The sequence below is a fragment of the Lontra canadensis genome, unplaced genomic scaffold, assembly GCF_010015895.1.
Source record: "Lontra canadensis isolate GAN:19392208 unplaced genomic scaffold, GSC_riverotter_1.0 scaffold18, whole genome shotgun sequence".
Classification (NCBI taxonomy): domain Eukaryota; kingdom Metazoa; phylum Chordata; class Mammalia; order Carnivora; family Mustelidae; genus Lontra; species Lontra canadensis.
Genome location: NW_022631012.1, coordinates 23,940,003 through 23,956,119, shown reverse-complemented (window position 1 = coordinate 23,956,119; position 16,117 = coordinate 23,940,003). Strand labels below are relative to the sequence as shown.

The following is a 16,117-nucleotide window of genomic DNA, read 5'->3' as shown; positions in this document are numbered from 1 at the left end:
CTGGACCTCTACTGAGGACATCACTTATCCTTCAACAAAATTCCATGAGAAGAAGTGAGGTGATTGCCACGGCCATAGTCACGAATCCGGTGAGCAAATCCCTTCTTTGGGAGGAAGGAAATTATTGCCAAGGGGAAGCTGGGTGTGAGGGGTAGTCAAAGGTATTGTGTTGTTTAACATTTGAAGTTTTCTGAATGTATTCACTAACTTAACTAATATAATCTTAATAACCTCCTGCTTTAATCCTTGAACTTATCATCCAAAATGCTAGAAGAACAAACTGTGACTCCCGACAAATGTAAATCATCCCAACAGAATACTTTAATCCATTCCCACGTGGAAAGCCAAAGAACCTCCCTGCCTATTCCTCTAATGGTTGCATAAATGGTAGGGGCAGGGCGAGGAGTGAAGGCCAGCATTGTGTCAGAGAACAGCCTTTCGACAACGTCTGATTTATTTTAACCTCCTATTGTTTAGAACATTCTGCTGTTTATTACTGCCAGACACCGTATCCAGGAACAGACTTCCAATTCAGACTAAGTTCTTATTCCCTGCAGCTGTTACAGTTGTCTAGACTGGAGTTCTAACGCAACAGACTCTTTGATATTACAATTGTTTGATGATATTGTTGATATTACAATTGTTGTAATTCTCTTTTAATAACGCATTGTTTAGTGATCTCATTTTTAAATTTTTACAGTTATTTTTTTCCCTACCATAATAGACGCTGAGAATACTCTAGGTTTTTTCCTTAGTTAAGCAACCTCCATATAATTAACAAAATGTCATTCCTCACTTCAGCATTCATATAATCAAGTAATTCTTGTAACCAAGAGCTAAATATATTAACATTTTACCTTCATCCCAGGATTTCCCGGAAAACCAGACGATCCAGGTATCCCAAGAGGACCCTATTAAAAGAAACCAGAAAAGTGATCAGATGTGGTTTTTAATCAATATCTAATTGGGTCATCTTTCATTTTTCGACGACATTCTGTATGTTGACACATAAGAATAATCCACTGAGTACTTTCAAATCACAAAGATGATGTCATTTTATAATAAGTACCTTCCGACATTGATAGGGAATAGAGCTAAAAGTTATGTCCAGTGGTATTAAATGGTTGTGGTAGTGTATTAGAGAATAAGCCAGTCACAAACACAAATTGAAACCATTGCTTCCTGAGAGATGTACTTTCTTTGTGCTAATCAAGGAATACAGTTTTTAGAAAGTTAGGGTTTGTACCAAAATCTAGAACTGCACTTTATAAAAATGATGCTTTAGAATCATGTGGGTGTTTAGGAGTGATATTTTTTCAGGCCGATATGTGGACATTTGTAACTCTCCCATATCTGGGGAGGCGCACAGGGTCGAGGCCACTGACTCAATGGCCAGACTGAGAGGAGATGAGTGGGTATAAGAGGAATTCCTTTCCAGCTCGTCCTGATTTTTCCTTGAGGACTGTGATGTCATTCCATCCATTCTGCAGTAATAAAATCCCTTTTAAATGAGTCTTATTTTTTCCTCCTATCTTTTTGTTTCCTCTTTCTGAAGAACGAGGCAGGACATATCCTAAGGGGAAATCATTTCAGATCTGATTTACCATCCTCGAATTTCCCTGAACTTACCATGATTTTCATCTATCCATCATACAGACCATGCTGTATTCCTGCTCATTCTGTATCTCGTCTTTCAAGGTTTAGCTTAAAAGTTCTCCTCTCTAAGTCTTCCTTAATATCTGTATCTCACTATAGGTGGAGGTACAGCAAGGTTCCCATACTTGAACTTCAAGTTACACTCTACAACACAGCCCTTAGCAACAGCACCATGCTACGACATGAATCGATAGGTCTCTCTTCCTTGATACACAAGGCAGTTCCAAAGACAAGTACTGTGTGTCTATCACCATTTTATTCCCGGTGTCAGGGATGCAGTGGGTGCTCTGCATGTGTTCGTGAATGCGCCAACGGACCACTACAGGGATGAATGAGGATGAAAGTCGTGCAGCTCACCATTGGCCCAGGCTTCCCAGGCATACCGTGTGTACCTCGTTGTCCCTAATTAGGAACAAAAGAGACAAGATAAAATTACATTTTCTACAGTATTTGCTCATAATTCATTTGTCGGATAAAAATTTCCCTGTTAGAAACTGAAGAATAAATATGAAAGTTGACCGACAACAATCTCAAACAGCAATAAAAATACATTTGAGTACAACACTGATAAGGTAGAATAAATACATCTATCCTTACAACAATGACAAAGAAAAATCAAGATTGAGAAAATGGAACTGATTAAAATGATCCTTTTTCCTTGAATGTATGACTTTCAATCAAAGGAGCTCAGAGACAATGAAATTTTGTACACCTCAGTCTTTCTAATAGGCAGATGAACTCAGAAGAGGACTGTGCTCCTTGTAAAAACAGTAACAAAATAAGGGGCGCACACACACACACACATACACACACACACACACATACACACGCACACAGAGGGAATTAAGCAGCAGTGAAGGCTACGGTGATCATCTCAGTGGTCCTTCAGCACCGAAGCCGTCTCTCTACCACTGCTGGAAGTGCTGCAAGCTGATGGCTCACAGTCAAGACCCTCCCACACCCTTGGCTAAGGAGGCAGCCCTCCGAGGTTATGCTTCTTCTAAGGCAATGCAGTAGTACAAAGGATTGGCCCCCCATTCAAGACCAGAGTGACGAGCCATCCCAGACCCACAGTTCTCGAGAACTCATGGAGCCTGGGGTCTTTGTTGTAATTGCCCTACAGCTTAAATTCTCCCTGCAACAAACCCTGCTTTTTATTCATTTCTTCACAAATGTAGCTTCTGAGAACAATTCCTAATAAATTTCCTGCATGTAAGTCTTTGCTCTGATGCTGTTTCCTAGGAAACCTGATCTGACACCCTAATACCGTTGTCACCAGAAGGAGTGTAAGAAAGCAGACTATAAAATGGGATTTAAGGCTGGATTCCCTTCAGCTCGTGACAGATGAAGCATGACTTGCTCTTGACAGCCTGTGATGATGCCCCAATAAATATTGTCTCCAGTGGCAAACTGAGATGGGGCAAAAGTGTAAGAGAAAGGGCCGTGGGTACAACAGCTCAGGAACTTGCAAAGGACATGAAGAAACAGCAATTATAAAGCTGATGGAATTGCATGGATCTCGTGGAATGAAGACATGGGAGAGAGACACTGAAAGGATAAGGGTGATGTATCATCAGTAAAGGACTCCTTGGAAGCACTCTCAAATATTGTAATCTTCTACAATCAGAAGAAAGAAAAAAACTGAAGATTGGGCCCAGGATTTGATAAAGCTTCAAGAGTTCTTGAGAAGGTTGAATTCTAAAACACGAAAGTCTGTTATGCCCTATGGTCAGGGCCCTTGATTGGAAGGAAGGGAATTTGGCACCGGGATAGTCTAAGAACTCTGACATCTCAACTCTGAAGTCTGTGGGTCTGTGGAAATCCCCACCATTCCCACCATTAACAGCTTATTCTTCCTCACGTAAAGATAATGCAGAAGCCTCTATCTTACCTGACAACACATGCTACTGCCATGAGCACCTGTCCCTGCGGCTCGGCCACCAGACCAATAACCAGCATCGAGTCACAAAATAACTGAGCCGAGGAAAAGCTGCTTCTGATAAAAGAGGGAAGATACACACCAAAGGAGCTACATCACGTCCTTTACATCACGTAGAGGCAGAATCCAACAAAGAATGTGTGGGAGTAGGTCCTGAGAGTACCCGATCGTGAGGCAAAGGACACAAAGTGGAGAACTTTAATAATATGGAAATACTTTTCCATGATGCACATTCAACACTCTGATAAAGATTCCGAGAAATGGTGTTAACCTGGGAGGTGGTTTAGAAAGGGCAGTGTCCCGCAGTGAGTGAGGGAGAAATGTCAGAGCTGCCTTGGCAGATGGTAGCACAGAGCACAGAGAAGCGAACGTATGAGACCAGACGTGTCACGTAAGGACGGATGAGCAACAGCCGACTATACTCTACAGTGGGTTCAAGTTTCCGGAGGACACTTTATCTCCAAAAGGATAAGCAAGGGCCTGGTGAGAGGGTCTCACTTCTGCACGACCAGGGCCCTGAATTCAGTACTACTGAGAAATGCTAAAGTGGCTCGGGGTCCCAGCAGGGGACGCTGTAAACCTGGGATTCTAACATTAATGGGGATGACAAGATCTCGTAATAGGAGAGGCTGGTGCCGTCCTTAATTGTCCAAATTAAGCAAACGATGAACTGCAGGGCTGAAATGTTAGCAAGTATGGCCTGACCTTCAAGGGGCTGTGAAGACAGTCAATAGAACGTGCCCCTCCCTACCAGGTTCACAGTGTACAGTCAGCAAAGGCACTTCTCGAGCTACACATGTAAAATAAATCACAGGGCGCTTGGCTGGCTCAGTGGGTTAAGCCTCTGCCTTCAGCGCCAGTCATGATCTCAGGGTCCTGGGTTCAGGCCCCACATCAGGCTCCCTGCTCATCGGGGAGCCTGCTTCTCCCACCCTGAGCCCCTCCCCTCTGGCTCACACGCGCTCTCTCTCGAATGAATAAATAAAATTTAAAAAAATAATAATAAAACCAATCAAAGACAGATGACCAGGAAACTCAGCTCTTTAGAAGGGTACACTCAGCACTTACCTTTTAGGATTGTGATGAATATGAAATAAAACATGGAAGGATGCTTGACATACAATAACTGCTTGATAAGTGGCACCGATTATCATAATTTTATTACTATTCTGAATTTTATATTTTTTCCATGGACCGTATTCCATGCTGCTATGAGTCTTTAATAATTTCCTTAACTTTGGCGTTAATATAAGTAGGCAACAAACGAACTGTGGTCATATGTGATGTCGACATTAACAGAAACTACATAAACGGTGCGCAGGAACTCCCTGTGCTACCTTTGCAACTTTTCTGTAAACGTAAATTTATTTCAGAATAAAAAGCAAGGATAAAAGCTGACAAACTAAAAAGTAGGCAGCAGTACTATATTCTCATTTAAAAGAGAACATTCGGTTCGTTTGAGAGAGTTGAAGTACACATACTTACAGGAGCCCCTTGTGGCCCAAGCCGCCCTCTTTCTCCTGGCATCCCCCTCGGACCCTACGGATGAGAGAGAAAAAACACCTCTGAAGCATTTATTTGAATTCTACGGTGGTTTGACTACTTCCCTCAGTTCAGTGGAGACTCACGATAATCGGCCACAAACGGTAGCATTTCCAGGGGCGATGCTGGATATGGAAAGATCTCTGCCCGTGGAGATACATTACCTACTGCCTCTTACGTAAACAGGTTGCACTTAATGTACCTATAATGGGCCAAATCTACAACAATCCTGATTTGAACACTAACTAAAGAAAAAGAGTAAGAGCCTTCAATGGTTAAGAACAATGAAACTCAAGAGGCCTTTGCTATTCAAGGGTACAATTCTCTGAATGTGCTTGTCCATCAACTGGTAATCAAGATTACATTATCCGTTAACATATTTTCTCCATGTCGTTTCGTTTCTCTTTATATGGTCTAAACCGGAAAAAAAAAAAAAAAAACAAAGAATTAAATTAATACATACCATTGGACCCATGGCACCCATTGGACCCGTAGGGCCAGCTTCGCCCTAAAGCAAAACGAGATTACATTATAGTGTGAAAAACGTACAACGGATACTCAAATCACTGTTTCCAAGTATATGTCATTTTAAAGGTGTATTTTCAATCTGAGCATTTGGAAGACATACTTGAAATAAGGACATCAAGATTCTGTTGTATTACTTTTTCTTAAAATGCAATAGCAATTTAGTTTCTATAGATAAAATTATAAAATAAAAGTGAGGATGTAAACAAGATTGTTGAAACTATTACATCTGTTCATATTAATTAGTATTAAAAAGGTAATTATATGTTTATGTCTGATTATACTGTAGCTCAAGTAAAATGTTACAAAGCTAAAATTGACTAGTATTCCTTTAAGATTTATTGTAGGAAGTTTAAAAATAAAACAATTAAAGCCAAAGCATATATATATACACGCACATATATATATTCATACATACACACATCATGCATACATATAGACACACACTCACACACACGTGTATGTATGTATTTTCATATATCTCATGATGCTTCCCACTAAAAAGTCCTCTGTACTTCTTTCATGGTCTCTTTATTTCCCTAAAACATAAACACATCTTGGGAAGAGACAATGGCCAAAAGGCCCTGGAGTCAAAAAGGTACTAAATAATGAGGCGAATAAACTATCTAAACCTCTCAGATACTTTTAAAGAAGAAAAAAACAGCGCTGTGTTTTAGCAGGTGAATTCATAGTGCCATCTTCACATAAGAAAAACACCCGTCGTACACTGGCGGAAACAAGTGCCTATTCTTGGTGGCAAAGTTAAGAATGTCGCGTATCCTGCCAAATCTATTGCCACTCATATATGAAGAATTATATTTATCCACTCAACTATACTCCTCTTTCCTCCAAAATGTAAGGGGGTTCTGAAAAGTTGGCAGGCACTTGAAGCAAACCCAAAATGAGTGGGGAGGTTAGGGTTAGGGTTTATACACTTACTTTGGAACCAGTTGCTCCAACTTCACCTTTAGGGCCTTCAAGACCTTTGTGTCCCTAAGGAGAAAAATACAAATTTGTATTTTACTGCTTTTTTAATTCCCAGATGTGTAAAAGAAGAAACAAAAATAAGCTCACAGAAAGTGCCTTATAAAAACAGGTATTTAAAGTTGTTACCCAGAATGTTTCCAAATTCTCAACATTTTTTGAAAGCCTATTCGAAGAAAATTAAAGCACCATTCTGAATTTGCAATATCTTCACCTTTCAGATTTTTGGAACGTCACAGAAATTTAATCTGTAGCTACAAATGAAAAACCTATGGTGGTTTTAGAGAAGACAAGTAATCGTGGAGTTTCTATAGTTTTAGAATATGGGTTATAACTAAGGATGACATTCAAAATAATAATTAGTACAGCAGCAAGCATTCTAATCAGAAGCTCAACTACTCAAAACAGGGGCAGCCAGTATATACTTATCAAATATCACCCATGTTTTTGATATATAGACTATAGACTGATAAACAGATATGTAATTTATTTTTTTTTTTCTGGAATTTTGAGATCTTTTTTCATTTGAGGGTATTTAATGCTTTTAAATCCACACATATGCTTATGCAAATACTCCTATTTATCTAAAACCTATTGAAAACATATAAATATCTATTCTTTCCACATGTCAGAGCCCACTAACTTCATGGTTTGAAAATGCGGAAAATAGACTCCCTTTAAACTGCAAGTCACCAAGTATTTCTTTACAGTTCACTTTAGCAAAATTCATACAAAATAGTAATTAACAATGATCTTCTTTACTTGTTAACTCACAAGGAAACACCTTCAAAACTACATTTTATTGAAGTTTCTGTACTAGAATATAGAAAAACTGAACTACACAAATACTGAAAAGTTAAAAATCTCTTAACTTTTTATTCCTGGCACCACTACCACAATTTACAGGCAATATACCTGAGGTAATGAAATGAAAAAGCAAAAGCTATAGCAGATAAAATACGTCATCTAACTGACACTACACTGCATTGACCCATAGCTACAGGTGTTTGCAAACTGGGGTGATAAGAGTCCTGAGCAGGACTGGTTTCCTGTTTAAACTTCAGTAACTTCTCCAACTGTGGACCATTGTTCCTTCTGGGACAGAGTTCTACAGCTCCTCTAACGCCTGTGGGACGGCTGTCTCAAAGTAACCTACAGCTTTCCTGACAACTCCTCACTCTCTCTCATGCTAAGAACTGTAGCATTTCCTTCTGAGTTTTTTAGAACCTTCTGCTACCATATCTACCATTTCTACCACCAGATCCATAACCATAGGGACTGCCTGAGCTTCTTCCTCCAAAACTGTCTCCCTTCATAGGTCCATAATTTGATTGCTGCTGTCCACTGTAATTTCCAAAACCATTATGGCTCCCACCACCACCTCCAAAATTTCTTCCTTCTTTATAATCATCATATCCTCCACCAACACTACAATATCCACCTCCTTGATTTCCATGTCCTGGTCCACCACCACCACAGCCTCTTCTACTACTATAAACAGGACCCACCACCATCATGCCATCATCACCTCCAAATCCATTATATCCACCATCACCTCCTCCCTAACTCCTCTGTTCCCACCACCTCCACCACCATAGCCTCGCCCTCCACCAAAGTTACCTCCACGACCCATAAAGTCGCCAGATCTACCTCTATGACCTTCGTGATCCAGCGGACTACATTCCTTTAGAAAAGGCCTTCTCTACCTCACCATCGTGCCCTTTAATAGTGTGGTATTTCTGAACACAATTTTACCAACTGAATCATGATCATTAAAAGTTATAAAAGTAAACCCTCTCTTTTTTCCAGTGTCCCTGTCTTCCATAACTTCCATGGTTTCGATCTTGCCGTAGTTTTCAAAGTAGCCTCTCAGGTTTTATTCTTCTGTGTCTTCTTTAATACCCCCAATGGAAGTGTTCTTCACTGTAGACGGACACCAGGCTTCACAGAACCGTCTCTGCAAACAGCTCTTCTTGGTTCCATTACAGGCTCACGAACCCGGCGTGGCCAAGCGCACCCTGCTGCTGCGAGGGGGTTTCCCTCCGCTCTGAGTGGCACGTAATTTCCATATCTGTACTTAGAATAAGGACGCATTGTCTTGAGCTATAAAGAGAGAAGCGTTCTATGGCCCTCCAGACCTGGGCTGACTGGGCCTCTCCCATAACCTAGTGCTCTCTCTAGTATCACGTCACTTACCCCACCAAGCAGTCATTATGTCTTTTGGTGACTGTCACCCTTCTGAGCCTGAAGCTGAAGGCTAAGGATTTTTTTGCTCATCACTGTGTCTCCTTTGTAGCACAGTATCCAGCATACAGTAAGAACATAAAATGTATTTGTTTATAGAATCAAATGAAATTCAAAGGAAATATAAAAAACATATTGTGAATTTGGTAACCACAGATGAATACTGAGACCACGGCCCGCTAAGGACAACTGACTCATAGACTGTAACGATGCTGAAGGTTATGCTCCCAGACGCTGCTCAGCAAGCCTTAGTATCTGAAGGGACTATGAAGAGTTAAACTTACTCGGTGACCCTTCAGGCCGGGAAGACCAGGAGCCCCAGGAAATCCTCGCGCTCCCTGTGGGGGGCAGAAAAAAAAGATAAGGCATTTGAGAGTCATTAATAAGAATAGGAAATTGTTTAATATAATTTTGTTCACCAAAAATCTAATACTATAGTTTTTTTTAGCAAAATACCAAAGAAAAGAAAGGAGCAATATACTTTAACCTGTCAGAACATGCCAAGGTGATCGACGTTCACAAAGCAAACCCCTGTTAGGAGTGGAAACGCCCCTTACACAGACACATGGATTATTGCCAGGCATTGACGTGATGACGTTTCCAAATTTTGAAAACTATATCACTGTGTTACAATTAGTAGCAAAACACGAAAAAACACAAAAACCCCAAACCAACAAAAACCAGGAAAATCAGTCTCAGTCAACGTGTTCCATGTCTGAATCAGCTAGATCAGTTCATGTGGAAGAAAATCAGGAAAGGAACTTACAGAAAACTACGCATTCTCTACATTGTGCTCTACTGGTGGCAGAAGAATAAATACGTCCATACGCAGCAAGAAGTTCCCGTTCTCTGAACGACTAAATATTAGCCGCAAAACAGGATTAGAAAGATCACATGAAAGTGTGATCAAAGATTTGCTTTAAGTAAAGTGTTCAGGAGAAGCTTTATGGTCTACGATTGTTTCAAAGATCAACTGAAGAAAGGAGATTCCCACAGGAGGTTTGGTCAGGAAGTATGGAGAGAACAAGTTGGACCATAGACGCAATAATTCCTTAATTTGCACTAATTTTATGCATCCTCCACCTAACCATAGTAAACTAGAAAACTAGAAATCAAACAGAAAATTAAGCCCAAATGGTATGACTATTTGGAAATGATGCCAGCAAGGTTTTCCTCAGACCCTCTTAAAATAGATAAGGACCCAGTGACTTAGTTATTTTCATTGTCTACATTAATTTGGTTTTGAAATGAATGTCATCACCACTGGCACCAGTAGCCTGAGTACATCGATAGTGTAGATTGATATTAGTTACTATCAATTATTACTATTAATCTGCACATCCCTGGCACTTAGCCTAATGCCTGGTGAGTGGGCATCAATGAATAATCACCGAATAAACAGCAGAAGAAATGATCTAACATTTCTCTTAACACTCACAGCACTTTTCCTAAACCTTTCCTGAGGAACTTCTCTTGTGCTAACACAATCTTAGACAGACGGAAAAGCCTTCTGTTCCATACATCACCGCCTTCATTCACTGTGTACCAGATACTCAAGAAATGAAATTATATGATAAAAGCAAAGCAATCATTCCTCTGTGACCTCTTGCAGGGAAAACGTGTCTGTGGTGCTCTAAGGAGGGGTTATGATAATAAGGGCACAGCAAACCATGTTCTCTGAACAAAGAAACTTCCAGTCATTCTTCTGTTTCCACAGCCCTGTTTAGGAATTCCTCACTTCACGAATTTCCTTTAAGTCTGTCCACTGGAATGTTCCTCTTTACCCATATTTGTTCCCCCTCCTTCCTGAGCAGGAAACTCCATACCCTCAGCCTCTAGGAGAAGTACTGAGCTGTGCTATTTCAGATCATTAGTTAGCTTTGAATTCTCATGGTCTGCAAGGGAATTCTCATGCTCTTACACATCTCTACTACAACAGGAAACTGAACCAGATGTGCTAGGACTCATAAAATGTTCTCTTTCTGCTGACCGGAGGCTGTCATCACAGCCCAGTCATATGTGCTGTTGCACAGACCGGCGGAGCGCATCTGCCACATGCTGGTGGGGCCCACTTCATCCCCACGGAGGCCTCGAGGAGAGGTTGTTCGAGAGCCCGGCAGGATGGGCTGCGGGAGCCTGGACCGGCCGACGTGGACATCTGTGCTAATGACTAAACCGCATGCCTGTGTCTGCATTGACTCCCCGGGCTGATGGGGGAGGAAAGGGAGGAGGGAGAGAGCAGGGAGCCAGGAAATTGGTTTTATATTTGAAACAAAATAATCCTTGGAGCCCCGTAAGTTCCCTTAAAAGATGAGCACTCATTTGTTTAAAAAGAAAAAAAAAAAAAATCCAAACCCAGCATTGAACTTCCTGCTCTTTCAGGAAGTAAGTGGAGACTAATTCAGTACTGTCCGCTGTACCGAGTGGCAGAAACATCAGAAAATTATATGAAACGTAAGTGGAAGGTCGAACCTATTTAGGGGTTATCAGACAAGGTAAAGCTTTAAGAGCAAGAATGTTAAGAGGATGTTTGCTGCTTCTCTCTCATTTTCCCCATTGCCCGGGTAGCACATCCTGGGAGAGGGTTTATCCAAGTAGCGTGAGAAGGATGGAAAGGTGGGTTCAGTGTATGGCCATGTGGCCCAGGTCTTGAATTCTGGTGGGGCGTGTAAGCAGGGACAGTTCCTTGTAGCAAGCCAGGGGCATGAAAAGCTGTGTTAGGAGTCATCAGTGGAAATTGTCATTAGATTCTAGGACCAGAACATCAAGAATTTCAGCCAACATGAGGGTTTGAGGGGCAGCCAAAGAGGCATCCTGTCCATAATTCATTGTTCCTGGCGTATAAATAAACAAATCCATAAACTCTCAAGCTGTTTTTTCTGATGTGTAAACTGTACAAAATAAAAATATTAAAGACAAATGGGATTGGGAGGTTGTGAAATAGAAACAGGTCAGGTTGGTGACTTCGTAAATCTGACATTCCTTTTGGAGAGTATCCGGTTAGGTTATGAAATAATTATCGAGCTCAGGAGCATTATTTGTGTGGCGCCGATATAAAATAGGAAATTGGAATCAGCCATCACTTTGGCAAAACGTACTGTTCTGCAGTGACAGAAGGCACATATCTTGATGCTAGTGTCTAGTACACATGTATATAATGAATTACAAGGCAATTTTACTGTTCTTTACTTTCCAAAGTTTGCCTCTGTGGCATCGTATTGAGATGTATAAACTTACCGGAGATCCCGCAAACCCCACTTCACCAGGATTTCCATTTCTACCAGGTTCACCCTTTAAGGGAAACAAACAAAAAAACAAACCAGAAAACAAGGTGAGGGGGAAGCAAGGAGGATTAAAACGCTCCCTTCTGACACTAGGTGACGAGTCAATTGCAGTCAAGCGCAGATACAAGTCTTTTTCAGAAAGCCATGTCCCCCCACCCCCAAGATGGAAAGCTCATTCCCAGTGTTCTAGACAACGTAAGAGAGAAGCAGGCATTGTTTCTGGTGGGAGTCTATTACAGCAAGTCAGGTGTGAGGGTTTCATTAACTTACCCAGAAAAAGAAATTAATATAAGTTATACTCACCTGACCTAGCTCACCATTTTACAAACATCAAAATTTACACCCACATGAATGCACAGGTACGTGCTATGAATTCTACATGAACATGCGGCACTGAACTAAAACAGTTTCTTAGAACACTTCTTGTCATTTATTTTCTTGTGATAAAATAATTAAGAACTACTAGACATATTTTCTTTATGATGAAATTCAATGTAATCTGCTGAAATAAATCTCCTTGAGACACAAAGAGGATATATTTACTTGGCTTAAGATCACACAGAAATTAATGGTTTATCCATGATTTTATCCTCAACTTTGGTACAACTAAGAAAAAAATCCAGAAAAGCAAATCTGTTTTTGTATCCAGTTCTTAGATCACATGTTATTACTGTTAAAACCTGGAATTGAGTCTCAACTTTAAAAATCCAATGGAAGAAATGGCTTTTTCTGCACTGGAGAGCAGTATTGGTGCTATACTATTAATACATCAAAAATTTCCATTTAATGAAGACTTCATTACATCATACTGATGTTTTGCCATCAGAGCCAGGTACTTTTTTTTAAGTTCACTTAGAGGTTCCATCAACAAAATTGACAACAATTCTAGTATCTTACGGAGAAATCACAATGGCAAACCGGGGGAATGCAAGGAAGAAGCTGGAACCTAATAATATAAAATCAGCAAAATTAAGAATACTTTCAGACTTTTGTATAACCACACTGAGTTCTCCAGTTTTGCATGCGTTTAATGAGAGCTAAAAGCGAGGGAAATACATTGGGAGTTAATAAATCATATCCATGTTAACACCATCGTTCCTTCTTAACCTCTTCAAAATTTCAAAGTGTAATGAAGGCAGGAAGCTTACATCTTCCCCAGGTTTTCCAGGAGGGCCCTCTGGTCCGCGTGCTCCTATCGGACCCTAACAACAAAGCAAAACAAAAGGAAAAAAAGAATATTTACTTATATTGGCCCATGCCTATGAATGATATAGTTAAAATATTCTTGAGACAAATATCAGAGAAACTAGCTTTATCTGTCTGAATTTTACGTTGCATGCCTCAGATTATGTGTTCCAAGGAAAAAAAATTAACTTCATAAGAGCAAATACCTTGGTACTGCTAACATATTCAAGGCCTCTGAATTCAAATTCTCTGCCCTCAGAAACCTAACACAGGCCCCCTGAACTGGCCTCCAACTTCTTGCTACGTTAAGACAGAGCCGACGAAACAAACAGCTCAGACACCGTCAGGATGCCGGACCCATCTTTAACCGGGTCCCCCCGCTTCTTGACATTTACCATGGGTCCAGGTTCACCAGGCTCGCCAGGAGGTCCTGTAGGCCCAACGCCGCCCTAAAATTGAGAACAAATGATGCAAATAAATATAATTATTTGCAAATTACATGTGTAAACCAAAGAAAAGCAGAACACGACATTATGTATTCCTGCAGGGTAGTGCAGTCGCTTAAACTGCAAGTCTCCACCACTTTCCAGCTCTGCAACTTCGAGGGAGTCAATAAATCTCTCTAAACCTCCATTTCCTAATCATGAAATGAGAATAGTAATGCTACCTACTTCACTGGGCTGTCATCGGTCTCTTGAGAACCAGCGCACATTTAGAACCCAGAACAGTGCGGGCGCGTAGTGAGCGTCCCATCGGTGGCAGTGACCGTCGTCTTCCTCAGTCATACAGAATGGCCAAAGTCAGACTCCACACACATGACAATGTAAAATCTTTGGCAGAACTAAGAATTCTTTTTTTTCCCTTTCCTTTGAAAAATGATTTCCTACTGCTCGTCAAATCACTACAAAATTTAAAATAGCGCTACACGAATTTATTGGTATTCGATATGCTATAGAAAGGAAGGACAGTATTACATTCTTTTTAAAGACGCCCCCATGGAGTGATTACCTTGACTGTGGTTTCTAGTATCACGTGGGGTAGCCTTTAATGATTTGCTTTCACAACCTCCTAGATAGCACATAACTAATTAGGAACACCTTCATTATGACATGAGATAATGATCTGTTATTTCAGAAGCAAAGGCATCTAAAAATCTTTTGTGTTGGAGGCCAGTCACATAGAGAAACCAGATGATAAAACTTGAGCCCCATGAAGAAACTTTGAAAAACAAGCCGCATACGTTTCTGAGTAGAAGTTAATTGAGTACAGCCTGTTCCAAGAGAGCACTGCAATGTGAAATTTAAAGACCAGCCAAGAGCACTCACGTCACAGACCTTACTTGTACTTTTTTAAATTTTGCCCTAGTAGGTAGTTTAATTATAAAAAGACTTACTTGCTGCCCTTGTAAGCCTTGAGGTCCCCTTGGACCGACAGGACCCTTAAAAACAAATGAGAAGAATAGTTGCATAGTGTTCATGACAGTTGGGTCAAACATTTCAAAAATGTTGAATCAGGCTTAGAATCTGGAAAAGTGAAGCTTTGACAGTGAAAGATGATGACATTCTCCATTTGTCCTCATCTGGAACGCAGCTGAGTTCAAGAAGATTAAAGTTTGGGCAACATTTGGGATGATTTTATACATACTTTCACTCTCATAAAGAGAAAGAAGAATATGCCTGTGTACATCCAGTGCCTTTGGGACAAGACCGTTTGCATGCTCAAGGGGTGGTTCTGTTAAACCAGAATATCCAACAAAAGAAAAATCTTGGCAGGGGAAAGTGATTCTCAAACTGTCTAGTGAGTTCTTCAGTCTCACAGTAGATAAACTCATATAACTTAAACGAGCGCACTAAGTTAAACACTTAGGAAGCTATCAATGATAATTTACTAGATCATATTAAATGTAAAATTATCTATGGCACTGAGATTTCTTGATTATTTCTTCTTTCATAACACACATTTAAAGTATCCACATAGGCCTTCCCCATCTAAATAAGAAATGATTGATTACACTGGGGCAGGAAAAAGGGAAGAAAAAGAAAATGCCTTTTTAAAAACTGTATTAACCGTATAGCCATAACATTTTTGAAATGACAGAAAAAGTGAAAGCAATTAAATCAAAATCAGGTTCGTTCTTATGGCAAAAATTTAAATTTTTATTTTGAATTGATCGGGGTTTTAGTTAGGAAGAAAATAAAACTGCCCTTTAAAAAAATAAACGTGTATGCAATTGGAACTTCAAATGGATGAAAACACATATATATCAGAAACATATCCCAAGGTAGTCCTTGAATGAGCCATGCTGCTAGTAGGCAGACAGTGTTCAAGGATGGGTGACAGGGGTGGTTACATACGTGGTTTAACTTTACACTTGCTATTGCCTGAAATCCCATTAATCTGGGATGCCTTTGAATTATGTCATGAGCAAAAAAGCTTGGGAGAGTTGGTTGTATAAATGTTAATTTGTTCAGTGAGATTGTATTCTCCAAAGACCCAGGTTAACGTACTTGCCCAGAGAAAATGGGACTCTTTTTGGCAGTTGAAGAAAATTCAGAAGATGATGGGAACGGCTACTAAGCCCAGTCGGGAACTTTATGGGTATTGGCATAGACAGTCAGAGGATATTAAGCAGGAAATCATGAAAATTAAAATGGCAAAATTTCCCATGTGAAAGTTTTGCCAAATCACTGTTTCTAACAACACCATAAAAAAGCACGGGTTTTGTGGTGGTGGTGGTTATAGGTTTTAAAATTCTTTA

The 16,117-nt window shown here is 40.2% G+C and overlaps 1 protein-coding gene across 1 annotated transcript in view; it reads right to left on the bottom strand.

Moving 5' to 3' along the window:
- The window catches only part of COL5A2 (collagen type V alpha 2 chain), a 134,670-nt gene that overhangs the window by 37,572 nt on the left and 80,981 nt on the right, over positions 1–16,117 (bottom strand). Inside the window, exons 9-18 of the mRNA XM_032860255.1 lie at positions 14,753–14,797; positions 13,755–13,808; positions 13,323–13,376; positions 12,128–12,181; positions 9,175–9,228; positions 6,602–6,655; positions 5,601–5,645; positions 5,081–5,134; positions 2,014–2,058; positions 858–911 (exon numbers count right to left, since the gene is read on the bottom strand). Of these exons, the coding sequence (XP_032716146.1) occupies positions 858–911; positions 2,014–2,058; positions 5,081–5,134; positions 5,601–5,645; positions 6,602–6,655; positions 9,175–9,228; positions 12,128–12,181; positions 13,323–13,376; positions 13,755–13,808; positions 14,753–14,797 (513 nt within the window). The remainder of the gene's footprint in view (positions 1–857; positions 912–2,013; positions 2,059–5,080; positions 5,135–5,600; positions 5,646–6,601; positions 6,656–9,174; positions 9,229–12,127; positions 12,182–13,322; positions 13,377–13,754; positions 13,809–14,752; positions 14,798–16,117) is intronic.